At 27.0% G+C, this 26,551-nt stretch overlaps 2 protein-coding genes and 1 pseudogene across 2 annotated transcripts; all 3 read left to right on the top strand.

Annotated features, from left to right (window-relative positions):
- Positions 1-124: 124 nt before the first annotated feature.
- LOC145835152 (phosphoacetylglucosamine mutase-like) lies at positions 125-10,297 on the top strand. Its single transcript, XM_082942704.1, has 11 exons — positions 125-221; positions 874-998; positions 5,591-5,775; positions 6,081-6,276; positions 6,852-7,041; positions 7,290-7,447; positions 7,672-7,857; positions 8,566-8,676; positions 8,886-9,008; positions 9,143-9,316; positions 9,521-10,297. Exons 1-11 carry the CDS (start codon positions 143-145, stop codon positions 9,602-9,604), a joined length of 1,611 nt encoding a protein of 536 aa, XP_082798830.1. The 5' UTR covers positions 125-142; the 3' UTR covers positions 9,605-10,297.
- A 1,817-nt stretch (positions 10,298-12,114) lies between these two features.
- LOC145833347 (serine/arginine-rich splicing factor 4 pseudogene) lies at positions 12,115-12,769 on the top strand (annotated as a pseudogene).
- Positions 12,770-19,763: 6,994 nt separating this feature from the next.
- On the top strand, positions 19,764-24,979 carry LOC145833861 (major facilitator superfamily domain-containing protein 6-A-like). Its single transcript, XM_082941091.1, has 5 exons — positions 19,764-19,863; positions 20,648-21,693; positions 21,909-22,089; positions 22,316-22,486; positions 24,163-24,979. Exons 1-5 carry the CDS (start codon positions 19,797-19,799, stop codon positions 24,231-24,233), a joined length of 1,536 nt encoding a protein of 511 aa, XP_082797217.1. The 5' UTR covers positions 19,764-19,796; the 3' UTR covers positions 24,234-24,979.
- Positions 24,980-26,551: the final 1,572 nt, after the last annotated feature.

Below are 26,551 nucleotides of genomic sequence, written 5' to 3' on the forward strand. Positions count from 1 at the left end.
AGTTAGAAATCTGCAAGTTTAAAATAATTGCAAGTTAGGATTAAAAAAATTAAAATGTTGCATTGTATATTGTATTATAATATTACTACAATAATTAAACATATTGATTATTTTCAACTAAGTTTCAGATTTTTATTTTAAGATGAACTTCTTGCTTTTATCTAATGCATCAGACAAGCATAAAATAGACCCTAATTGTAAAATGGGTTATGGAACTGCAGGTATATATTTTTATTAACATTAGGCGAATTATTTTAATTTATATCATCTTAATAAACAAGTATAGTGTTTAGCTTGGAAGCTGAAACTTATTAAACAGTTTAAAATAGTTTTAAAAATATAAATTAGCTGTATTACATTATATAATGATTTATATATACTATTTTATTGATATTTTTTTTGTTGTATAAAACTTTAACATTTTATACTAACGTCTACTTAAGATTGTTAAATCTAATAAAATTAGTATATTATTCCTCAAAACCTAACTAATACTAGTTTTAAATATTTTTGTTTAAAGTATAGTAAATGTTAGTTGTAATCTTTCTACTATAATGCTGTTTATTTTTGTCTATTATAACTGAATAAAATAAGTTTTAAAAATTGTTTGCATTGTAAGAAAAACAGGATAAAATAAATTAGGTGTTCTTATATTTGTCTAAAAGTAGAAATAAAAGTCCTATTTAACATATATTAGTTTTTATTGCATTTACGATTCTATATCTACATTTAATACTTGTATATCTAAAAAAAGCTTGGTCAGTGTATCTTATAATTTACTACATAATTTTTTAAAACTATATTTAAAGACAGGTTTATGTAAAAACTAGTTTTATTAAAAAGTTTTTTGATTAAGGCAATTTTGTTTATTAGGATTCAGAGGTAAAGCGGAAGTTATGGACCATATATTTTTCAGAATGGGTTTGCTGGCTACCCTTAGATCTAAATCAACAAAAAAAGCTATAGCTGTTATGGTCACTGCATCTCACAACCCTGAAGTTAGTTTTGTTTGTTAGGGTTCTTAAAGAGCTTTCCTTTGTATTTTGGAAGTTAATGTATTTTTCTAGCTTAAAATATCTAGGTAGTGTTGTTGATATAAGGAACAAAGTTCTGATATTTACTAAAGTTATAGTATAGTTTGTGTCTCCTTTTAGGAACCTAAACTATTAAAATTTGATTGTTCATACCAAAAAGTTTATTAAAAAGAAAAACTCTAAACCTACCATTAGACTTAAATTAACATCAAGGTGTACCAAAACTATCATGTTTTGATTATTAAAATTTGTTTCCTATACATAAATATTGGGAACCGCTCAGTTCCAACCTGCGCACAATTCCCCCAATCATATTCCACCTGGATCAATTCCAACCCAAATCAATTCTTACCCAATCAATTTCACACGTCACTTTTACACAGCATCACTTTTGCACAGAGAGTTATTTTTGCATAATGTCAGTTTTGCATAGGTGTCACTTTTCCATGAGTTATCTATTTTTTATGACTGCACTTTGCACAAAGCATTCTGTTTGCATGGCATCAATGTTTTACCAGCGCCATATTTTGCGCCAATTGTCTTTTTTGCACGGCTGACTTTTTGGAAAAGTTTGATAAAACTTAGTTGACAAAATGCATTTAAACACATTAATGTATAATTATATGCTGTTAAAGCAACAACTTTTTCAAAAGAGAGTCTGATAACATTATAACTGCTGACAGTAAAAGAAATATATATTTATTTTATTTAACTTGGAATTTAATCTACAAATTTTATACCATATTTTTAACTTATCTTAGGTTTCAATTTTTAAGACACTACTTGCTAAAATAGTTCAAAAAAGAATATAATTAAGTTTAAATATTTATAGCCTATCTGTTTTAATGTTTTTTTTTATATGTTCAAGTATGAATAATTTAAAAGTTACATCAACTTTCTTGAAAAACAAAAAAAAAAAAAAACTAAAAGACACACTAGCTAAAACAATAATCAGTACATACATTTTACAACAAATAACTTTTAAGTTGTACGATAGATTGAGCTTGTAAGACATAACGTTATTATAATAAATATGTATAACAGTATTTACACACGAATCTTGGTAAAAGTTATGTAACAAAATAGTAATTTATTTAATTTATTGCTTAAAACTGCACTTACACACAAAATGGGACAAACAGTTATAAACTACAATAGTTTAAACTATTATTTATACTAAACTTTACTTTCAGGTTAAAATGTTAACATACACTAATAGTTTTAGATTAAGTCTGAAAAAGTTGTCAAGTGCATTAACATACAAGTTTAAGCAAATTTTGAAGCTGTAATGACAAGTTAATATTTTTTAAATAAAGAGTTCTATAACTACTATAATAAACTAGCTAAAAATAAGGGTTACATGACAATTCAAATTCCAATAATTCAAATTAAAAAAATAATAGTAAAAAGACTATATCTCAAAAACTAATATAATTTTGAAAAAAAAAAAACTTATGTAAACCTTATCAATATCTACATACCACTTTTTCTTTTTTGCAAAATGTTAAATATTTTTTAAGATTTTTTAAAATTACTAAAAATAACTATGTTTTTCACTTTATTTAAACCATATATCAAAAAATATTTAGTGTTTTGCAAAAAGAAAAAATGGCTTGTAGATATTAACAGGGGATGGGTGTCACTTTTGCATAAGGTGACACTTTTGCACAAGGTGACATTTTTGCACAATATGACACTTTTACACAATGTGACACTTTTGCACAAGGGTCAATTTTACATAAGTGGACAATTTTGCACGGCAACACTTTTGCACAAGCGTCACTTTAGCTTGACAGGACACTTTTGCACAGGTTGAAATTTAAAAAAAACAATATTTTATTAACTTAATTTTTTTATTATAATTTATTAATTTTTTTTCCTGTTTTAATTTGGTCAAAAATTTTTATTAGGTATTTTTTTTTTTTTCTTTCACTTTTACCCCTAACCCTTACCCTCCGTCGGTAACTTTTTTTTTCATTTTTTGTTTTTTATGAGTTTATTTTATTTCTTTCTAGTTGCTTTTTTTGTTACTTTTTTTTTTTGGCTACCACTGTTACCACTAACCCTTACACTCGTTCTGTAACTTTTTTTTTCAGTTTTTGTTTTTATACGTTTATTTAATTTTTTTCTAGTTGTTTTTTTTGTTGTTTTTTCTTTTTCTTTTTTCTATCACTGTTACCACTAACCCCTACCTTTTGTTAGTAACATTTTTTTCAATACTTAATCTTTCATACTTTTTTCTTACATTTTTTTTTTGTTTTTATTTTATATATTTTTTTACTCTTGTGCTAAATTTAACGTTTTGTGCAAAATTGATGGCATGCAAAAATGTCCACTTGTTCAAAAAATACCCTTCTTGCAAAAGTGTTTCCTTGTGCTAAAGTGACACTTGTGAAAATGAGTTGCCGTGCTAAAGTGTCCCCTCTTGCAAAATTGACCCGTTCCCATTGATAGGACCTACATTTGTATTATTAATATTTGATAAATATACAGTACTTTTTTAGTTGTGGCCCTTTCAATTTTTCATAAGAGTTTGAATTGGCCAAATTTGAATAGTCATGCACCCAAAAATAAATAAATTATCAAACTGTTGTTTTATTTCACCAAAAAAATAGTTTTCAATAAAAAATAATTTAAAAGGCTCCTGACATTTGTACAAATAAACTTAAAAGAATATAATTTAACATCATTGTCAAAAACCAAGTTTTGTAACATGCTAGTTTTTGCTCATTTATGTATTTTATGTTGTATTGTTGACCTTGAACCAAGTTAAAATCATCTTTAGATTGATTTCTATTTTAGAATTTAAAATTAACATATTGTGATTTGTTATTTTTTTAAATATTTTATCTAAAAATAAGTTCCAATTAGCAATAGAAAATTTTTAAATATTAGTTTTAGTTTGAGTTTATTTTAAATTTGATATACTTTATACTAGATAAATTAAAGTTTTTCTATAATAGAAATTATAATACAGTTTTAGGTTTATTTGATTGTTTTGAGGTATATGAAATTTAAACTTGACTTAAACAAAATTTAAACTATGTTAAATATAATTATGTAATTATAAAGTTTTAAACTGTGCAAAAATGTCATCTGTGCAAAAGTGACGATTTGTTCAAAAAAGATGTCATGCAAAAGTTGATAATTGCCCAAAAGTGACGCTTTGTGCAAAAATGGAACCTAAAAAAAATGACGCAATGCAAAAAAAAAAGATCCTTGCAAAAGGGACAAACAATTTTGGTAGAAATTGATCGGGTAGGAATCGATCGTGTAGGATACAATCCGGATGGGAATTGATTGCGTTAGATATAATCCGTAGGAATTTGTTTTGGGTGGGAATTTATTGGTTGAAAATTCATTGACCGCAAGTGGGAAATGTTATAGTACCATAAATATTGTACTAAAAAAGTTTAAAGTTTTTGTTAAAAAAATTACCTTTGAATACTCACTTTCAAAATGAGCAAAAAAGTTTAACTTGTATTGATTAATAAGGTAGTTTCACAAATTATATTTTAAATATTCGAAATTTTATTTGACCACAAAAGTAACTTAATTACATAAACTTTGTTATAATTAGTATTTCGATTATTTAATGTCTTAATATCTATTTCTGAATATATTTTAAATATGTTTTATGTTTTTGGGTTAACTAAAAATTTTTAATATTAACTTCTAAATTAAAAAAATAAAATTAAATCTTTAAATTGGTATGAAAAACTTGATTTGGTTTTTATGATAAAAGTTGTTTGTTTTAGTTTGAGATGTCCATCACATAGTTTGTTTGAATTTTATAGCAACACAAAATTTCTAAACATACTCGGTTGTAGAAAGCTTCCCATGCTTATGATAAAAACATACTAAATATTTTTAAAGAATTGTTTTCCGAGTGTTAAGATGAAAATCAAATACTTGATTTACCTTTAGTAGCTCATATACCCCTATTAAAATGTATTTAAATATTAATAATATTATATATTATAGTTATTATTAGTATTATTAGATTAATGTAAACTGGAGAAGATTAATTCTAATAAAATAAAAAAACAACGACTATGGTATCTTAATTTCAACGTAGCAGCAATATTTTTTGAATATATTTTTCTATTTTAAGATACAATTTTTGGTATCATGTTTTTAATTAAGTTTTATATGTTCACCTTTAAAAAAATATTCTGATAACTTTGTCAAAAAACAAGTACTTTGATGCTTAATAAATATTTTTTTATACTTAAAAAGAAGCTACTGAATAGATATATTATTTACAAAATAAGTTGATGGTACTTTTTTGCAGAATTTTTTTTATATAAAATCTAAGGTATCTAAAGTATTTTTGATATCTATATAGTTAAAATAAATATTAAAGATACAATAGTCAGAGAGTAAAATTAAAAAAGTATCAGTTACTACTGTTTACTGAAACAAAATCTTGTCTGAATATTTAAATAATTTTATTAGCCAAGTAAGCACCTAATGTGTATAAAATAAATGATTAAGTCTTTTTTACAAAAAAATAATAATATTAAAACTGAAACTAATTAGAAATATTTCATCAGTGTGACAATGGAGTGAAACTGGTTGATCCTGATGGTGAAATGTTGTGTGGGAGTTGGGAGAAACATGCTTCAGTCATTGGCAACTGCACCAATGAGGAACTGCAACGTGAACTTGAGAAATTGATAGAGTTGGAAAGTGTAGACGTCTGCCAACATGCTGTTGTGCTAATTGGCAAAGATACTAGGTTGTTATTGTTTTTATTAGTTTTAATTGGAGAAACTCTGGATCAGTTCATCCTATCCTATTTTTTGTTTCATTAATTTTAAGTATAGAGCTCTAAATGACAATTTTGTTCATACTGTTCCAGCTTAATTCGTCCTTTATACAAGAATTGATTTAAAAGTTCTATCTTAAAAAGACTCTTTTTTTTATATACTAAATTAAAAAGTGAAATAATATTACCTTACGTCATTAAGCAAAGAACTGAAAATATCATAGATTCATTATTTGCTAAATAAAATATTTTAAATGGATTTTATTTTGACATAGACCGAGCAGTGAGAGTTTGTCAAGTTCAGTTCGTGACGGAGTTGAATGTTTGCAAGGAGAAGTAATTGACTACGGGTTGCTCACAACACCCCAGCTTCACTTCATTGTTGCTTCTTACAACAGTGGCAACACTAAAGTGACAGAAGAAGATTATTACAACCATTTTGCAGGAGCTTTCGTGTCACTTGTTAAAAACGTTTGTGGTTCTAATGTTAAAAAAATGATTGACTAGTTCTATATTGTTTTAAATCTTATTTATTTTTTTAGATTGAAACATTATGGTTTATTGACAATTAAAGAAATTTCAATTATATAATTTGTGATGTTGACAACCTTTTGTTAAGTATTTAAATAAAAGTTTATTATAAATTTTTCAAGCATTAATTGTTTTGTATTTATATTAGAATTGTTTTTGTATATATTCAAAAATAGGAGTCTAATGATGCTAATTTAAAAAGTTACGTTTCTTATACTTTAAACAATGTTTATTTTGAAGATCCTTTATATATTTTGTTTATCTAACTAAGTAATGATATATTAAAATATTTTCATGGTTATCTCAAAATATTGAGATTTTTTATGATTTAAAATATACAAAAATTATAAGTTATTATTACACATAAGTATCTAACTTATGTTGCATGTTAAATTTAAGAAAAAAAATAATTTACTTTTTAAACAGAATATGTTTTGGTACTACCGACACACTTTAACTTATATCACTTTACTTTATAAACAATATTGTGTTTGATTAACAAACTTTCAACACAGGAGTCGATTTCTTCCCCTGTGCTCGTCGATTGCGCCCACGGAGTTGGCGCACCGAAACTTCGCAAGTTGTCCGACAAACTGTCAGCGAAACTGATCGACATCATAGTGCACAACGAAGGTAGCGGCAGCGGGAAGCTGAACGAAAAGTGCGGTGCTGATTACGTTAAAGTTCAACAAAAAGCCCCGTTTGGTGAGTTACTTAATGTTATTAAATTGTTGTTTGAAACTGTTCAGGATTTTAAATATTTTGCAGTTAATAAACATAGAGTTAATGTCTTAGTTAATTAGAAAAAAATATGAATTGATAATCTGCATATTATTATTTTTGATCAAAATTCTAATTTTTATCGAATAGGGACTTCCTATTCTGTTTGAAAGCTTACCTAAGTGTGTAAACAACGGTATAAACATGAATATAAAAAGTAAATATAAAAACAGGATTGAAAATGACGCCTTATGCCAGATACGGGTCATTCGATGGTGACGCAGATAGACTTGTCTATTACACGCTTGATAACGACTGCTCATTTATACTGCTTGACGGTGACAAAATTGCTGCTCTGTTTGCATCGTACATCAAACAACTGCTCAATGAAGTTTGTAGCTTGTTTTTCCAGTTTATAACAATTTGGATTTTTTTAAAATTAATTATTATAATTTCTTGAACCTAGTTATAAGTAATAATTATTTTTAATTTCAATTGAATAAAAATACATTAAAAGTTATTTTGAATCATGTAAGTAAATGTTAGTTAATCTACAAGTATAGTGGTTTTTCGGCGGCAATTGTTTACCATAAAAACAACAACTAACAAAAACAGTCGGGAATCAGCTTGCATTTGGGAGTGGTGCAAACGGCGTACGCTAACGGCACGTCAACGAGGTACATATCAGATGAGCTGGGTGTTGAAGTGGCGTGCGCCAAGACCGGTGTCAAGCATCTGCACAAAATAGCCCACACCAAGTTCGACATCGGCGTGTACTTTGAAGCTAATGGACATGGCACCGTTGGTTCCTTGTTTACTTATTTTCATTTGCTACTCGAAAGCATGTTACATCACTGAGTTTTCTATAAATAAAAAACATGTTTATTACTAGATAAATCAAAAGGTCAGCACTTTTTTTTTATTTGTATTGTTTAGTTATAAGATTGCATTTTCTGTTGCTTTTAACTACTTAGCAAACTTTCTACGTTTTTATTAATATAAAGGATGTTACAAGTGCAAAGTCTAATGTAATTATGTTGCTTAAATGTTTAAATAGCAAGTTAGTCAGCTGTTTTGTACAGCTGTATCGTAAGTGTTTTAGTTGTTTGAACAGTAGTTGACTACTTATGTTTATTTAAGTAAACAGATTTTTATAACCTTATTTTCAATTAAATTGTTCTCTTTAAACGATAAAAAATATTTATCAAGTGATTAATAATTTCAAATCAATAAAAAACTTTTTACAAATATAATAATTTTTATCGTTTAATCTATTATAATAGCTTAAACGATATAAATATTTTATAAGAAAAATAAGAGTTTAGATCTTATTTCTAACTTTTGATATATTTTTAAACCAACCTTGAAATTTAGATATAACCAAGCTAAAAAACCTAGAAAATGCATAACTATCAGCCTTCTTTCATAATTCGTTTAATGATGCTAAATTTTCAAAAGTTTTTAAACAACTTATTTTGATTTGATTAATAGTACTCATGTGAACTTAAGGTGACAGCGAAACAGGAAGCATTGGACAAGATACACCAACATGCTACAAGCAGCAAAGATGGGTGCGAGGCAGCTAAGCAATTAGAAAACCTTCTTCAGTTAATCAATCCTGTTTGTTTTATTTATTTTTATGAGAATAGATTATTTAGTTTTGTAGAATTTTAATATTTTGGTAAGTGTAATGATTTATGTTCCGTCAAGTATATTTTTGCTATGACTCGTTTGCAAAGTTTACAATGATAAGCAATGAGTAAAAAAAATGTTTGAAGAAAAATGTTTTTGGTTTCTGAAAGATAAATTTAGTATATTTTTGTAAACAGACAGTAGGAGACGCGATGTCTGATTTGTTAGCAGTTGAAGCAATACTGCATCTTAAAAAGTGGAACCTGAAAAACTGGAGCAAGATTTACACTGAGTTGCCTAACAGACAACTCAAAGTCAAGGTCAGTAGTATCATACGGGTTTTTACATTTGAGTTTCTTACTGAATTCAGTTTGTCTAAAAAATATCATTTAAATGTGTTTGTATAAAGTACTTTAATTTCAATACAACTAGTAATTGGTCACCATGACAACAGGTAGCGGACAGATCGGTTGTGGAAACTACTGACGCGGAACGGCGTGTTTCAAATCCGCCCCTTCTCCAGTCAGCTATCGACAAGTTGGTTGGTGAATTCCCGCAATCGAGATCGTTTGTGAGGCCGTCGGGAACCGAAGATGTGGTGAGAGTTTACGCTGAATCCAATTCACAAGTTGGTTCAATATTATTAAATATTTTTATATGTGTCAGTATGTAAAGAAGTAAAATAATATAGTTCAATTTATTAATTTGATACATAGTAACTTTAATTTTTAAAAACAAGTAAATTTTAACATTTTTCCACATGGTTATGTTTAAGTCTGTTGTAGCAACTGCAATATATTTACTTTTCAGTAAATTGTTTTTGTATTTTCAGCAAAATGCAGACAGACTGGCAAAGTTAGTCGGAAATCTCGTGTATGACCACTGCAACGGAAGAGGAGAAAAGTTTTCAGTGTGATTTGTTCGACTTTTTGTTTTTCAAATGCTTATTTTAGACCAAAACACATTAGCTGTGAATAATATTTCGCATTACTTATCGTTTTCCGAGCAAAATATTAGCGAAGTTTTCAAAATATAATTTCCGTTGGCTTATTAGAATGCAAATGTTGGTAAATCATTTCCTGTATTTTTTCTTCTGCTGTAAAAAACTGATACAAAATAGTTCAATTCAAATTATTTCTTAAATGTTTTGATTTAAATTTTTCTACGTGTGCAACTTTTATAAATTTGAGCTACATATAACCTTCAACTGCAGTTCCTAACCTTGAAATATTTAATTTAAAAAAAAGTTTCTATTTAAGTTAATTTATTTATATAGCTTTATAATAGAAGTATTCGCCTTGTTTTATAATATCTGCCATTAAAAAAAGGTGTTAGGTTTTTAACTAGTTTTAAACTTACTCAATGCCTGTAAATTCAAAGAGTTCTGTATTCACTATTATCTTATACTAGTTATTAAAGCTCTACTGTTAGTGCGTTTTGTTCTCTAAAAGTTATGTAATTAGATGTTTTGAAACTTTAGGCAGTTTTCAATTATGTAATTTGTTAAAACTTTAATTCATTTGTTTTTCATTTAAAAGAACATATAAGTAAATTACTGCAGTGCACGCTTTTAGATTTTTATGTACTTTTAACCACTTTTATCTCAAATAAATGCATTTTATTCAAGTTTGTAGATTTATCATAAATTAACTATCTTATTTTTTATAGATTTTTAATAAGTATTATGATTGTACTTTGTATTAAGTTTAGAATTTTTTAACATAAAACACAATGTTTGCAAGAAAAACAATTAAAGTAGACAATATTACTTTTTAATTTTATTTCTTAGAAGTTTTAGAATTTTATAGTTCCTTATTAAAGTTGTTTTAAAGTTTAATAAACAGTAAGAATTTTATGTAGTGTAATTGTAGTATTTAGTATAAAAACATTAAGCTTTAGCTTATTTTAGTTTATATTTTTTTACTTGTTTTGTTTCAGATATATACATTGTTATTAAATTCACTTAATTCAACAAGGAATTATTCTTCATATAAATATCTTATTATGGTTGTGGTAAAGTGTTCAACTCAAGAATGCAGCTACCAAACGCTAGATGAATTATGTTAGTTAGTTTGCAGGCTTCTGGACCTGCATAAAATTGAGCATGAAAAGAATTCTGGTTCATCAAAAAGTGTATCAATCCTAAATAACCTATTCGGCCGAGAGTGGACCATAGAATCAGCCAAGAAACATGGCTTGCTTTCATTCGCAGGTGGGAGGCATTCAAAATTGGTTCAAACATAAGCAGCCAAAATGCAAGCATACAACTGTTTCAATGTGCGCATGACAAACTTGGTGATCTCATGTTGGCAAATTATCCTAGGTTGATGGCAAAGTTAGACGATTATGTAGCTAAGTTGATGGAGTTAGTAGATGTCATTAAAGTTGCAGTTGGTGTTAAAAGAACAGAACTAGTAAGCTTGCATCAAGACCACGGTTAACTTTTTGAACATTTGCAACCCGTGTTCACAGTAAGGCAGAAACTTGTAATTTCACTACAGTTAGTGAGTGTGAATGTGGAAAGAAAATTTTGCAAGTTGTATAGAAGAAGAAATTAAAGACGTGATGCTTGCAGGTGTAGGTGACGAAGATATTCGAAGAAAAGTTCTAATCACTGAAGATATGTTGTCCAGGTCATCGTTTGAGATAATTTCCTTTATTGAAAGCAAGGAAATGGGTAGACATGCAACAGAGAACTCTCGGAATGTATCAGCGGTATCTTCGTTTCAACAATAGAAAAATAAATCTTTTAATGTAGGGGATAAGTCCCAATATGTATCTTGCTAGCGCTGTAAAAAGTTTTTTTATCCATTTAAAATGAAAGGAACTCAGAATGTAAAACCTTTCAGTAATTCTTTTTCTTGTTGATGCAGTCAGTCAAAGAAGGTTAATGCTGTTCATACCCATGATGATAGTTCCTGTTTTATGCAACAGAATACAGAAGTAATGTCATTACCTGCTAATAAATGAATTATGTTGAACAACAATATTTTTGACAAGAGAAATTTGCGTAGAGCCAAGACATTCGACCATCCACAAGTATCAATTAAAATCACTAAATACGGCACAAATAAGTTTGGCATGGTTAGTGCGTTAGCTGATACTGGTGCACAATCAAATCTTTGGAGATAAAAAAACTTTCAAGATGTTGGTTTTGGTAAGAATAACCTACTTCCTGTATCAATCACAATTTGGGCTAATAACAAAATTCCAAAAAATAGTTTAGGCCTGTCAGAGCTAGTGTTAGTGGAATGTCTCCAAAGCAAAGGCTGAGGTAGTCAGCTGCAATAGTATTATTTATATCAGTGACCGTGTTTTTTCTCTTGTATGAAACAATTGTAGAACTTCTAATCATAAATAGAGATTTTCCCACTATTGGTTCTCAGCTGCCTCATCAGCATTCTAAAGTTGTTGCATGATAAAGAAATGTCATCAAACAACGGCACACGCGTTTTCTTTGGTGGGCTTTCCCAAGAGCAAAATACATTGACGTGGAGCGCTTCTTCAAGGGATTCTGCAATATTCGTGATATCAATCTTAAGCAGGGGTACGGGTTTGTGGAATTTGACGATGCCAGAGGCGCCGACGACGCAGTCTATGAGACGAACAACCAGTCACTATGTGGTGGGAGAATCACCGTTGAGCATATCAAGGGAACTCCCAGGTCAAGAAACTCTTACAATGATGGGGGAGATGGCAGATACGGGGGCCGCGAAGGCGGTTATGGCGGCGGAAGAAGAGACTACGGCCGTGATGACCGCGGCAGCTTCAATGACAGAATTAGGTCCAAATACGGTCCGGTTTCAAGAACCAAGTACAGGTTAATTGTTGAGAATGTGTCGTCCAGCACACGCTGGAAGGACTTAAAAGATTTGTTCCGCCCGTTGTTGAAGTGGCGTACGCTGAAGCCCACCAGGGCGTCATGGGAGAAGGGATCTTGGAGTTCCACTTTCAACAAGATTTGAACAAGGCAATGGACGAGCTTGATGGAACTAAACACAAAGCTAGGAAGTTGCGATCTTTATTCGTTGGCAGTAGGTGTCTACTGCAGAACCAGAGCGGCACCCATCCACGTAAATGAGATAGGAGTAAAGTTGTTATGGAGGTGCCTCCAAATGATCGATTTCAGGTAAGAATTTATTGCTCACGGAGATTGACGCGAAAGAATAGAAGGTTTTTGAGGTTGTACAACCCAATCTCAACGAGTATTGGTACAAAGGCATCCCATGGTTGGCGTCGAGATCAACCTAGCTCACATGAGGATAATGTTAGTCATCAATCTCTTGATTCGCCTTCAATGTTATCAGATGGTTTGAATGATAGAACATAACTGACGTGACAAATTAAGCTGATGGGGATCATAATAATGTTGAGAAAGAGCACACTACTGCTCCTATGGTTCCCATAGAAAAGAAAGTACCACTTGCTCTGCGTAGGTTAAAATACTTCAATGAATCCAGGTCCAAATTGGTGGTATTAACAAAGCCAGAAGGGATTCACGTAAGATTCGATATGTCTAATTGTGTAGAATTTAGTTGTAATGTTTTTTTTTTGTAATACAGTTGAATTATTTATTTGTTTTAATTGAAAAAGTCCCTTTTTTTAAAGCGTTTTCTTTGGTTAAAGTCGATTGAATTTTATTAGTATATCCAATTTATTTAAATTTTTGAAAATGCATTTTGTTACTTATCTAGATTCCCTTATTTTAGCTTTGTTTTACCTTAAGTTTATTTTTCCTTAAATGAGCTGAAGGGGGTGTATAATTATTAAGCTTTAGCTCATTTTAGTTTATATGTTTATACTTGTTTGTTTCAGATATTTACGTTGTTATTAAATTCGCTTAATTTATCAAGGAGTTATTCTTTAGTTAGTCATAGATAAGTAATAAATTAGTTAGTATAGTACGATCACAATATTAAATTTTTAGTCAATATTAAAAAAATAAATAGCTTTTCAATACAAGGTGGCCATTAAAAATAAGGTGGCAAAGTGATGGATTTCTATGCTTTTTTTAAACTTGTTTGTTTAGATATAATTTCATGCTTAATTTTAAATTGCCAGACACTAATGTGCAACGTTGAGCTATGACTTTAAAAGCTCAACTACTTAACAGAAAACACAAGAAGATAAAAATTGGTAAAAATTTTTAATAACAAATAGTTAAAATATTTTATTAGTATGAAGAAGGGAAATTAAAAAACTGAAAAACAAAAGAAATCACAAAGTGTTTGTTTTTATAACATTTAAAATATAATGAAAACTTAACATTGAAAACAGGCAATAGCATACTGATAAAAAATATATTTTACAAAAATACTATTAAAACAGATAATAAGTTTAGTCCAAACAAACTGTAGGTAATTTATTTCACAAGATCAATTTTGAATTTTATTTGCTTTTTGTTTATTCTTAGTAGTTTTTCGTGACAAAAGTATATCAATAAAAAATTTATGACTACCATTTAAATTTAAGAAAGAGTTATTAAATTCAATACTCCAGAAACTTCATACAAAGTCTTAAATATGATGTTTTGCAACGGTTGAATATTAAACGTATAAATTTTCGTTGTATCGTTGCAATTTTCTTTTTTTTTCAAAGATATGAGTACCTAAGTATAATTTTAAACGCCAGCTTACGACGAATATATGATATGAATAATTTTGTCAAGGTGATAATTGAAGTCTTTTGTTCAACTTGGTAGGCTGATACTGGTTCAATTTGGTACATTTAGTTGATTTGTTGCTTCTTTTTATTTTTTTTGTTATATGTATTTCTAAGTCGAAAATTAGTGTTAAGGGTAATTTAGTGTTATTAATTAATAGATCAGTAGGATTGGGTACACTTTTGTTGATATTGAGAAATTGACATTTTTTATGATTAAATGTTAGTTTTTTTATTTTAAGTCAATGGTAAACATTTTTTAAGGCTAAATTTAAAACATCACTTGACTTCCTAAATACTTTGGCATCATCTGCTAATCGGTTAATGTCCCTGTGATTGTTATATACAAAAAATATTATATTGTTTTATGGTGTGAAACCAAATAAACTACTTTAGGTAAATATCATGATAAAAATGCAAAAAATAAAATTAAGTATTAGATTACCTCAAATATACTAAAAAAAACCGGAACTTTAAAGTTAAATTTTTGTATTAATATTTGTTACAAGCAACTGTTGGTTTTATTTAAACTCTAAAGATTCCAAACAACATTTTAAGTGTTCGAAACTGTTTGAAGACAGTTGTTTAATATATTTAATATGAAGCTAATTAAACGTTTATAATTTTGCTTGTAATACAGTTAGCACAAAACAGTAATTATAAGTGTGAAATGTATTCATTTTTTTGAAGTTTTATATTTATCTATTCTGTTTTAAAGTATACAAACAATATTAGTATCACTTGTTTAGGTTTGCTTCTAATTTATCTTATACACTTTTTAGTTTACTTATTTTCAAAGTGACTTATTATGTTAGTATAGATATATTTATATTACAACATTTTTCTTGTGACTGTATCTTGAAAATTCTTCCTAACATTAGTGTTATAAACAATTTAAACCAGTAGCTTTCAATTTTTCCGAAAACTGTACACAAAGCTACAGAAAAAATAATTCCACACATACTAGACTTGAAAAAACTATTTAAAAATACATTTTTGTTTCATATTTTGAGTGTCATAATATACAAATTAACTTTTATGAAATCTTAAATTACGTTAAAGTTATACTTTTCGAACAGAAAAAGACAAAGCAAGTATTTAATCACCTTATTAATTCTCTGTGCAAGTACGCACAGTAAAATTATTAATGTGATGATGTACTATTGTGTTGTACCACATCTGCATTTTGCAAACTCCATAGAACTGAGTTATTAGTTTAATATAGAGAAACGACTTATTTTTTACTAAATTTAGCACTTTACAAAGTTGTGTTAGAATAATAATACAAATAAAAAACATACGAGTTCTAAGAAAAATAATATATGTTTTTCAATCTATTTCATAAGTTTTAAAATTTAAAATTTGTTTATAAAAAGTTTTAGTACTTGGTCTACAAAAACAAGTAGATTAACAGATTCAATTTCTTTCAAATAACCAATTGACTAAAACTTGAATATCTATACTAATTTTAGCCTATTTTTGTTATTGGTTTTTAAAACCGTCTTACCAGCCCTTTTGTAAACTGTATACATTAAAACACTAAAAACTAAACACATTCCCACTAAGTTATTTAACATATGACTTTCGGTCACAAAACTCACTGCCATTTTGTTCTATTGTATTTAATTGTGTAGAACAGGGTAAGTGTCAGAAAAGCACAGTGTCACTTTAGCACGGAGTAACATTTTTGCACAGCATAGTTTTAAATATTTAAAATGTTCATTTCAATAACGTTTAATTATAAACAAGTAAATGTGAAAATCAGTTCTAGCACTTTTAAAAGTATCATCTTAAAAAATTATTAACAAAGTTTTCACTAAGAGTATTTTAAATTGAGCTGTTTCTAAAAGTTTACAAACAACAAAAATAACAAAAAAGCTGAACAGGTAGAAAAAAGTGTTGAACTAAGTTTATTTACTCTTGTAGTTGTCTATATATGATTTTTATACATATATATGCATAAAAAAAGTTGCGAGATGCGTGCATGTAGAAATAAGAGGAACTCAAAATCTTTATGTATTATGATGTTCAAAGCTATATGTACTTTAAAAATACAATGAGTAAGTTTTTAGCCTTTGTTTATCTCATCTTTTATTTCAAATTTACGCTTAAAGTTTAACCTTGTTTAATTAGTTTAAGCCTTTAAAAAAGTTTTAAGAATCCTCTAGAGCTTGAATGTATTGCTAGCATTATAAAAATATTTTTTGTGAAAAACTTTAAAGTAAAATTTCAAAACATTTTCATTTTAAAATTGTGTAGTAAAATAAGTTAATAAAGTTTGTAAACTTACTTTTGTTTCGGTTTTAATTAAAGCTTAAACTTGTAACTCGTTTAAAGCTTGTTAACTTTTAGTTTACATGTTTCATAGTTCATTTTTAGATTTTCAAACATAACAGTCAAATGTTATTTAGGACTCAAAAAAAATTCAGTGTTAAAATGTCACTACGTTCTAAAATATCACTCCATGCTAAAGTGACGCCGTGCTTTTCTGACCCGTTCCCGTAGAACAAGAGCTTGAATCTTCTATAAGTTATAACCCAAAATTTACTACAAAAACCTTTTCGCGATCCATCACTGTTTTTTTTTTGTTTTAGTGACCTAATCAATTTTAATCAGTTTTTTAAAATCTCATTAAAAATAAAGTTTGTCATACTTATTTTTTTGAACAAAATAAAAAAAAACTACGCTCAAATCAAAAGTATGGCTAAATGCCCTTATATATAAAATAGGAAGATATTTCAGTTTTTGAGCTAAAATTTATTTATTTACTTTAAATATCTAAAGCCAACAAAAAATTTAAAAAAAAAAATTAAAAAAACTCTGATTTAATAAAAAAAAAGGTAAAAAAAAGTAAAAAATAAACAAAAATAATTTGACTTTTTAATTGTATCAGCTTAACATACAAAGTATATGGCATTGGTAGAAAAAACTTTGTTTTAGAATAATGAACTCGAGCGTATTAATTGAGTTCTATAAAAAATTACACAAAATTGTAAACTTTAAATATATGTACTTCTCAGAAAGTATTTATTTTTTATTCATTCGTGCTGATATGTTGTTATAAATGCAATTAAATATCTAAATCTTAACAATAACGAAATAACTCAAGTAAACCGACAAAGTAAAAAATATTTAAACGGTATGCTAGATTAATTCAAAATAACAATTATATAAAAATAAGCCAAGATACTACCATACCAACTTTTTAATCTATCAAAAACTTTAGTCAATGAACTAACTACTTAATGTTTACAAAAAAAAATCTATCAAGAATTTGGTAAAGTTACTAGCACGAAAAAAATTTCAACTTTGTAAATGAAACTTTTACTAAAAGTCTTCATAAAAAAAGATAGTAATTGCTATAGCCTAAACTAAACTATACCATTAAAACCATCGATATATTCAGTAAAAAACATTCTTAGACATAAAGTAATTACTAATTTACCTATAGATCATATGTAGATAACATCCTCATCACAACTTACTTGTTATTATTTCAATAGTTCTTTTTTATTTTAGTGAATTACAAATAAACACCACTGTTCACACGGAGTTTGCACGACAATTTAAATTATTACAATTCTGAGTTATTGTGAACTACTACTTTTAAATATATGCACTTATATATTTTTATTGCTATCATAATCTTCATTATTCTCACCTTCAGGTAAAGCTTCTTGTTATTTTTTCGTTTAAGTTTTATTTTAGATATAGCTCAAACACATTTCCCTACTTACTAAAGTATGGTCATTTCTAGCAAGTTTAATTAAGTTTTTTATTTTTATTCACCTAAATTAATGTTATTAACTTATTATCATTATTAATTAGATATTATGATTAATATTTTTATACTTTTTAGTATATTTAAAAGATAAACCTCTCAAAAGTTTAATAAGAATTTGTATTGACGAAGTTTTAATTCGGACTTAATCATTTATTCACAATTATGTGAAGAGTCCAGTTGTATGTTTTTAAAAAATAAAACTTTTTTTGATGGTATTGCTATTGTACACATTATTTTTTAGCTAAATGTAAATGCAAAATACTTTCGAAAATAGCTAAGATAAAAAACAAACCAGTTTTTTTTTTTTTTTTTCATTTTTGATAACTCAGTGTTTTTTTTTTTTTTAATATAAACTGTATTTTAAGCACATTATTTTGCACAAATGTACTTTTATACTGGTATCAATTAAACTTTAAGTATTGGTGAGTTTAATTTAATAAAGACCATTGACATTAGTCAAGAACCAGACTTTCAAAGGTATCCAAGAGGTTTGCGACTCGATAACCAAAATGTTCTTCGTGTAGCAGGTCCTAGGACCAAATATTTTGAGCGTCCTTTTTTGTTTCTCAGATAACTATAATAAGGATAGTTTTATCGATCGAATTTAAGTAATAGTAATTAGTAACATTTATTAATAGTAGCTAATATAAGTTTGTTTTCAAATATCAATTTGTAGTATTTCATTAATAAACTAATAATTAGTAACTTTCTCTAAGTTGTACAACACATCAAAATGAAAAATTTAATTGGTGTTTTTTCTTCTCAGTATTTCCAAATCTATTTGTTACAAATAAAAGTAAAACATGTTCCATGCTAACTGTGGTCAACTTCTTTATTCGACAGTTTAAATTTATCAGTAGTGTTTTTTTTTTGCTGGAAAGACTTATTAAAAAAACAGTATGTGTTTCTTTAAAACCTAAGAATGCGTCTTAAAGCGGCGATTTCTACTTCGGTGATTAATACATTCCGTGTGTTTTAGAATTTTAGATTGCTACTTATTTGCTTTTGACGCTATTTGCGTCGAAAGTGATTTCAGCAACTTCGAAAAAAAATGTTTATTCTATATAACATATTTAAACTAAAATAAATACAAGTATATGTATATATTAATAAAACACTAAGTTTTCAAATACTATTGTTTTTTTTTTCTCTTAAACATAGTATATGCATATATATATATATACATATACTTGATTAAATTAAATTATAGAGTTAGAATTTATCCCTGGGTAAGTACCAACCCAGTTGATGTCAAGTATTTTAGCTTCAAAACTTTCATATAAATTGCATAAGTAAAATGCAAAGTCTGCACTCTGCAATTAGGTATTATTGAGTATCAACAATAAACCATCTTTAAACCTGACAAAAGTATTCTAAACTTCACTCTTTCTTGAATAATTTATTGTTCAATAGTTATTACTTTTATGAACTTTGTTTTAGACCACTTCAAAATAAATATTATGCAAACAGTTTTTATATTAACACTATAACTAAAGAATCATTGTTAGGTGGGCCTATTGGTTTTGATTTTTACTTTAAGCTTAAAGTAGTTGTTATTTTATATGGCACAGTATATTTTAAAAGTTTTTCTAGTTTTATATAAAAAACTGATTACTAGTATATTAAAAATAGAAAACTAATGTAAGCATAAGTGCAATCAAAAATGAGCTTCTACCAAATAGATACAAGTTTTCTTCCCTTGAAAGTGATATACTTTTTTTTTTATGCATGTAAGTTTAATATAGATATAATATAGAAGTAGTGATAATATTATAGAAATTTTATGTTGTTCATAGAACAAATTTAGTTTATAATCTTTTTAAATACAAAAATAAATTGTTTATGTTTACAATAGTTGATGCCAGTATATTGTTGCATGAGTCTGTTACATACGAGCTACTTATAAAAAACAGTATTTCAAAAAAAAAAAGAAATTGTTTTATTACATCTAAATAAAATAAGTATATGAATTAAAATTGTAAACACCTGTGGTTATAGAAATTAAATGAACATATAAATGTTTAGCTTTAGAATAAAAAAAATATTAATATTAATAAAAGGAAACTTGTATTTACATATTGGCATTGTTTTTAACCCCATTATGTTCAAATTGTTATTAAATATATTTCTTTAAAGATCTAGTTGAACTTAAGTTTTGAGAAAATTTTAGTTTAATAAAAATATATCTTACTTTGTTACTGTTATCAGTTAAATGTATTTCTTTATTCATACAGTATTTTTATTTTGTATACTTTCAACTTTTTACTAAAAAGTAAAAAATTGAAGTACATTATATAGTTATATGTTAAGTTTCTGTTTTATAAATACACACAGTTTACTTGAGCTTAAGTTTCTGATACAAGGTTTATACAATTTTAGACTGTAATACTCCTAAGCTTTATCTTTATTTTTAATTTTTTAAGAATTATTTTCAATTTATATCATACATAATATTTTGTAAAAGTTTTAGTATATTTTATTTACAACATTTTTATTACATGAATTATTTTTCAGCTGCATCATGTCTGATGTCTTACAAATCACTGTTTCAAAAATCCCTAGGAATGACTCCTGCTCAGAATGGAGTATTGCAGTCACTTGAAAGATTTTTAATAATGATTTTCCCTCCTTTAATTGGAGCCTTAGCAGATATGAAATCAAAACATAAATTTCTTCTTAATGCCTGTTTAATTTTGTTTTCTACTGTAACTTTTCCTGGATATTTTACTCCAGGTATTCAAAGTGAATCATCTGTGACATTATGCAAAACAAACAGATCTTTAATTGAAACTGTCTTTTTGTGCAACTCAACAAGTCAAAATAAGTTTCAATGCTCTAACAATGAGTTTTTATACACTGAGTGTAGTAGCTCATCATATATTGATGGTAATTCTACTTTCAAGTCTTCAGTCTCAGAGTCATGCAACCAAACAGTAGAATGTACAAGTAGCTTAAATGAAACTAGCTTTTTCGGAACAACATTTGTGCTACTAGCCTTGTTCACCACAGTTTATGCAGTTGTCAGTGCTCCAATAGGACCAATGCTTGATGCAACAACGTTTCAAATCCTAGCTTTAGAAAAGAGGCAAAACTATGGCAGGCAAAGGCTGTTTGGCTCAATCGGGTTTGGTGCTGGTGCCTTGGCTACAGGTTATGTGACAGATTACTACACAAATTTAATTGGCAGTGAAACAACTGACTACTTGTTTGTGTTTGTTTTGACAACAGCACTGGGCATTGTTGCTTCAGGAATAAGCTTAAAGCTTAATGTGCCAGCTCACCACATGCAGTCAATAGTGCCTGGGCTTAAACTTATTTTCACTAACAAAAAGATTGCTCTATTCGTTTGGATAGTTTTAGTGCAAGGTACTGTGCAATCTATTAAATACACTTATTTGTTCTGGTATGCAGGAGAGTTGAGAGGCAGTAGCAATACTGTTTTTGGACTGGCTGTTGTATCTGACTGTTTGAGTGAAGTTCCTATGTTTTTTCTTTCTAGTTGGTTTTTAAAGAAGATGGGCCATAAGCTTTGCTTGACAGTTGGACTTCTCTTTGCCTCTGTTAGTTTTTAATATTTTTCCTAACATTGTTTGAAATTTTTAATCATGAATTTATTTTAGATAAACCTTTAATAAAGTTAATTTCATTTGACTAAGACTTATGTTTGTTCAAGTTTTTTTTAATTCTTAAATGAAATAAATCTTTATTTATAACTTTTTTTTTTTTAATAAACAATTTTTGAATCTTTTTTGTATTATTTTAAACTATATTGAAGCTTAGGACACTTCTGTACGCGTACCTTACTGATGCATGGCAAATGGTATTGCTGGAAGCTATTAATGGGGTTGCATTTGCTTTGCCTATGGCTGCCATGTGCTCTTATGTGTACAAGCTTTCTCCAGATGGAATGACCACAACATTTATGTCTCTTGTACAAGGACTTTATTGGGGCCTTTGTTAGTTTTTACAATGAAATAGTTTATAGTAACAATTCTTTTAAACATTTTATTTATTGGTTTTTTTCTAAACTTAAAATTAGCTCTAAGGTTAATAATTTTTACTTATAAAAAAAGATGCTGATCTTATATTGTTTGTCTATATATTTATGTTTAGTTATTTAAACTTACATTTTAATTTAAATAGTTTTAATTTTTAATCTTAGTTTTAATAAAAAAATTGCAGCAAATGTGATAGGAAGTTTTTTTGGTGGTTTTCTTTACGAAAAATTTGGAGCACTTTCTACATTTAAATACACAGCAGCATTGGGATTATTTGGTGCTGTTTCTTTCTACTCTTTGAGTGTGTGTTGTGCTAAAAACAATCCTACTTCTGAAAATAAAAAGGACGAACTTGGTATGCACTGTTTTTTAGTATAGTAAGCTATTAAAACCTTTGTAACTTCAAAGATATTTTGTAATATTGTTGTATTGTTCATTTGGGTACTTTTTATAAGAAATTTTCTGTAGTTAGTTAAATAACTCCTACGTTATATCAAAAATGAGATAAATATGTAATTTTTGAGTTAAAGATTAGGTCTTATTTTTTTCCATATACAAATAAATTTTACAGTTGTACTAAAAAATTAGCTGTTAATACATAGCATTTTTTTAAGCTAATGTACTAATTAGAGTGATTTTTTAATTAACTATAGTGTTTGAAAAACTTTTTCATCTTAAGTTATAAATTATTTAATTCTATATCTGTTATGATCATCTAAATTTCAACATAGTATGAAACTGAATGTTTCTAAGGGTTAGAGCATTATAAGAAAATTGTAATAAACTGTTTAATTTTAATTTCAAAGTGTTTCATAGTTAAAATAGATAATATATCGAATATTATACTTAAATTTGAAAGATGTTTTTAGTATTTATATAACTTGAATAAAATTAATAAAACTTGTTTCTTATGAGTAAATTTGTTATTTTAATTACAGTGAATCTATGCAAATAAACAAAATTTTTATAGATTCATTTTAGTAAAAGCCGTTTTAATATATTTTTATCTTTATTTCTAGCAGATAAATGAAACATTTTTAACACATAATAAGTTTTGATAAGTACATTAAAAATATAAATTAATAAACAAAAAAAATTATGATCATAAACAATATGATAACACTTTTTTCAAGTAATTAAAAATTTTAATAATGTTTTTTAAACATTAGACTTCTACAAAAACTAAACTAATATTTTAATTGTATAAAAACTGTTACACATTTATACTGTAATTAATTTAAAAATGGTTTAATTTATTAGAATTTTTCAAAAACAACTTTTTAAAATATGAGTATTTTTATATAAAGAATCTTATACATTATAAGAAATATAAATATTTATTTAGTAAGAAATTTAGTTTCGAAATTTATTAAATAATGTTTACTACTACTTACCACTAAGTGTTTTTGCAAGCTTGTACATATTATAAACCTTGCATAAGTAGAATAGTTATACAATGTGTTTGTTTGGCCACCAAAACTACCCTCCTTTAAGAGTTTTAAAATAATTAAACACTTTAAGTTAGTTTTTACATATTTAAGTGTTAATTTCGAAGCATTCATGGCGTTACAACTTGAACTTTGAAAGTACATAGTACGCATGGTTGCTTCTTAAATGAACTTTGTTCTCTTACCAAGTTTATTTTCGTATATCTTAAATTTCATTTATGTTTAAAACTAAAGCAATTTCATATTTACTATGTTTAGATAAAATTAAACTTGTTAAATTTGTTGTTTTGGCATGGTTTTTTTTTTGTGTGTTTATGTATTAAACAAATAGTTCCGAGTAAAGTGTTCAGTTTTTATTTTTTTGCTATTTGCATCAAGTTGTATAAATACAGTTCTTTGTGAATTCAATGATGTATAATTTTGATTATGTTTGTAATAGTTATTTTTTGTAAAACTTTTGGTCTTTTACAATTAAAACATCGAATAGTATTCTCGTAGTTTTATAACAAAGTTGTTCAGCTAATTCGAAATAAAGATAAATCTTTTTATCATCATTTTTTTAATTTATGTATGAAATAAACAGAACTAAACGAAAGCAAACAAGAAATGCTGAAAAAAGAAGATCGACTTGAAGTTGTTGACGAAAACAAGTGATAAGTTTACGGGAATGCCGCCTGATCAAATATTGTTTGAAACAATGAGTTGGTTGTGAGAATTAGATTAACTGCAAGCAAATGGGTTTTAAAATTGAGTTTTTTTATTTGTTATCTTCAATATTTGCATTCAAACTTACGCTACCAAGAAAAAGTAAAAATTCTGTTTATTTATTCTGAAAAAATAACTCTGATTTAATTTATAAAACTTTGTAATAAAAACATTTGAATCCATGTATTTTAATAAATTTAAAGTTATCAGTTAATTACATGTAAAATAGTTCAGTATAATAATAGAGTTGTTTAAACATTAATTTTTAAGTTTGTAAGATATTTCTTAGAAATTTTTGCTTCAAAATTCCAGTTACGAAAAAAATTCTTTAAATAATTTTCAGTATTAAATGATATCGTTTTTAATAATAAAAACTATTAAATGTTTTTAATTTTTGTAAACCGACGTAAGTTTTTATAATATAAAAATTATTAAAACTGTATAACGTGGAAAATATTTTTAATAGTTGTGCTAGTAAAATTTTTCTGTCAAATTTCAAAACATGTCTGTGCCACATTTTTATTTTTTATTTTTAATACTTTGCTGTGTTTTAGTTTAACTTTTACATGACTTTCTGTTTTGCCAATTAATCAACCCTACTATTACGTTGCATTTTTTTTGGTTGATTGAAAAAATATTGCAACATATCTCTGAAAAGTGTAGTATTTCATACTTTTCTGCAAAATACTTTAAATCCTGACTATTTTGATTATGTAATGTTATTTTGTTTGTAAGTTTTTTTTTTAATATGATGTCTGAGTAAACTAATCCACAACTACATTTGTTTTTATTCTTGTTGTTAGACTTTTAATATGATTTCAAAACAAAAGCTTTGTAGTCTTATTAATGACTTTTTTAAGGAAGGGTAACTAATTATTAGTATTTAATTTTCAACTCCATAATGATCCAGTATATAAAAATGTGTAATGATTTTTTTTTACTTTTATGTTTACTCAGTTTTAAAACTAATTAAGTGCATCTTACCATTAACCTAATGCTGATTTTTGGTTTAGATAAACCAGTGTTTAAAGCCAGATTACAGAAAATCCATAAAAGGGAAAATTTTTAGACTGGCTAGCAAAAAATTATTTTAAAAGGTAGAATTCTAGCGGAAAATCAACAAGAGTATACGAGGATTATTAAACTAATAGCAACCAAATTTATGAAACTTTAGCAACAACTAATGAAGCAAGCCTAAAACAGAAAAAACAATAGCTTTGTTAAGTATAAATGTTTTTATTAATATATTTTGATAACTAACAAAAATTATAACAGTCTTCATTAAAATAATTAAGAATTATAAAAAATTGTGAATGATTTGTAGCATAGAGTATGTAGCTAAAATTATTTTATTTTAGTTTCAATAATTATGTTAAACTATAGAAAATAATAATAGAAAAACTTTATTGAGCATGATACAAAAAAATCAACGCTCAAAAGACCTAGTGTATAGAAAGACCTTTCGGTCATCGAGCTACATTATAAAACAAACAAAACACAATATGACAATAAACCCAGAATAGTTTAACATGAAATAAGTCAATTGTATTCAAGTAGTAGAATAAATTTTGTTTATAATAATCTATTGGCTGACTTTATATTGTATATAACTTTAAATATATACCTATACCTCTAGATTTAATTATAAAAATATAAACCACGTAAACAAAAAGAAAATTATATTTTCATGTCATATATTAGTAGTAATTAATTTAATAGTTTAAAAATTGTTAAGAAAATTTTATCAAAGACTTTGTAAATGTACGTACCTAAATAGAAGAAATATTTTATAAATAGGTGTAATTCTAGAATAAGTGCAAATATAGTTAAAATATAACAGTACTTGCTACATCCTAGACTAGATAAGTGTCATCAGATTCCAATTAACATGCTTAGCAGGGGCTATCCTTAAAAATAGTAAATATCAGTATAATCCTGATACATATTAAAATAGTATCCACATTGTAGCCTATCTAAACTTTATTAATTCAAAAGTTCTTTAAAATAAAAAATCTCCAAGATTGACCTGATACATTTCTAGATGAAGCTGAAGTCATTAGTCATGTCAGTTTACTACTCGAAAACGAGAAATTTGTACCCATGTGTACCATACATGGGAAATAAAAATTTTATTTCATAAACTCTTAGTTGTCCTGGACAAGACGTTAAACTGTATCCAAGTAGTGTACAACCCGATAACCAGAAGGTTTTTTCGTGCACTAATTTCTAAGGACCACATGTTTTTGGATTCTTTTATTTTCGTTCAA

This window comes from Thalia democratica, chromosome 4 (assembly GCF_965202585.1).
Source record: "Thalia democratica chromosome 4, ktThaDemo2.hap1.1, whole genome shotgun sequence".
In the NCBI taxonomy this organism is placed as follows: domain Eukaryota; kingdom Metazoa; phylum Chordata; class Thaliacea; order Salpida; family Salpidae; genus Thalia; species Thalia democratica.

Excerpts from the sequence above, each read along its gene's own strand:
- LOC145833861 (XM_082941091.1), top strand. The coding sequence starts at position 19,797 with ATGAGCTTCTACCAAATAGATACAAGTTTTCTTCCCTTGAAAGTGATA. Across the intron at positions 22,090-22,315 it reads AGGACTTTATTGGGGCCTTT|CAAATGTGATAGGAAGTTTT; the intron begins GTTAGTTTTTAC and ends AAAAAATTGCAG. Across the intron at positions 22,487-24,162 it reads AAATAAAAAGGACGAACTTG|AACTAAACGAAAGCAAACAA; the intron begins GTATGCACTGTT and ends TGAAATAAACAG.
- LOC145835152 (XM_082942704.1), top strand. The coding sequence starts at position 143 with ATGAACTTCTTGCTTTTATCTAATGCATCAGACAAGCATAAAATAGAC. Across the intron at positions 7,858-8,565 it reads AAGCTAATGGACATGGCACC|GTGACAGCGAAACAGGAAGC; the intron begins GTTGGTTCCTTG and ends TGTGAACTTAAG. Across the intron at positions 9,009-9,142 it reads ACAGACAACTCAAAGTCAAG|GTAGCGGACAGATCGGTTGT; the intron begins GTCAGTAGTATC and ends CCATGACAACAG.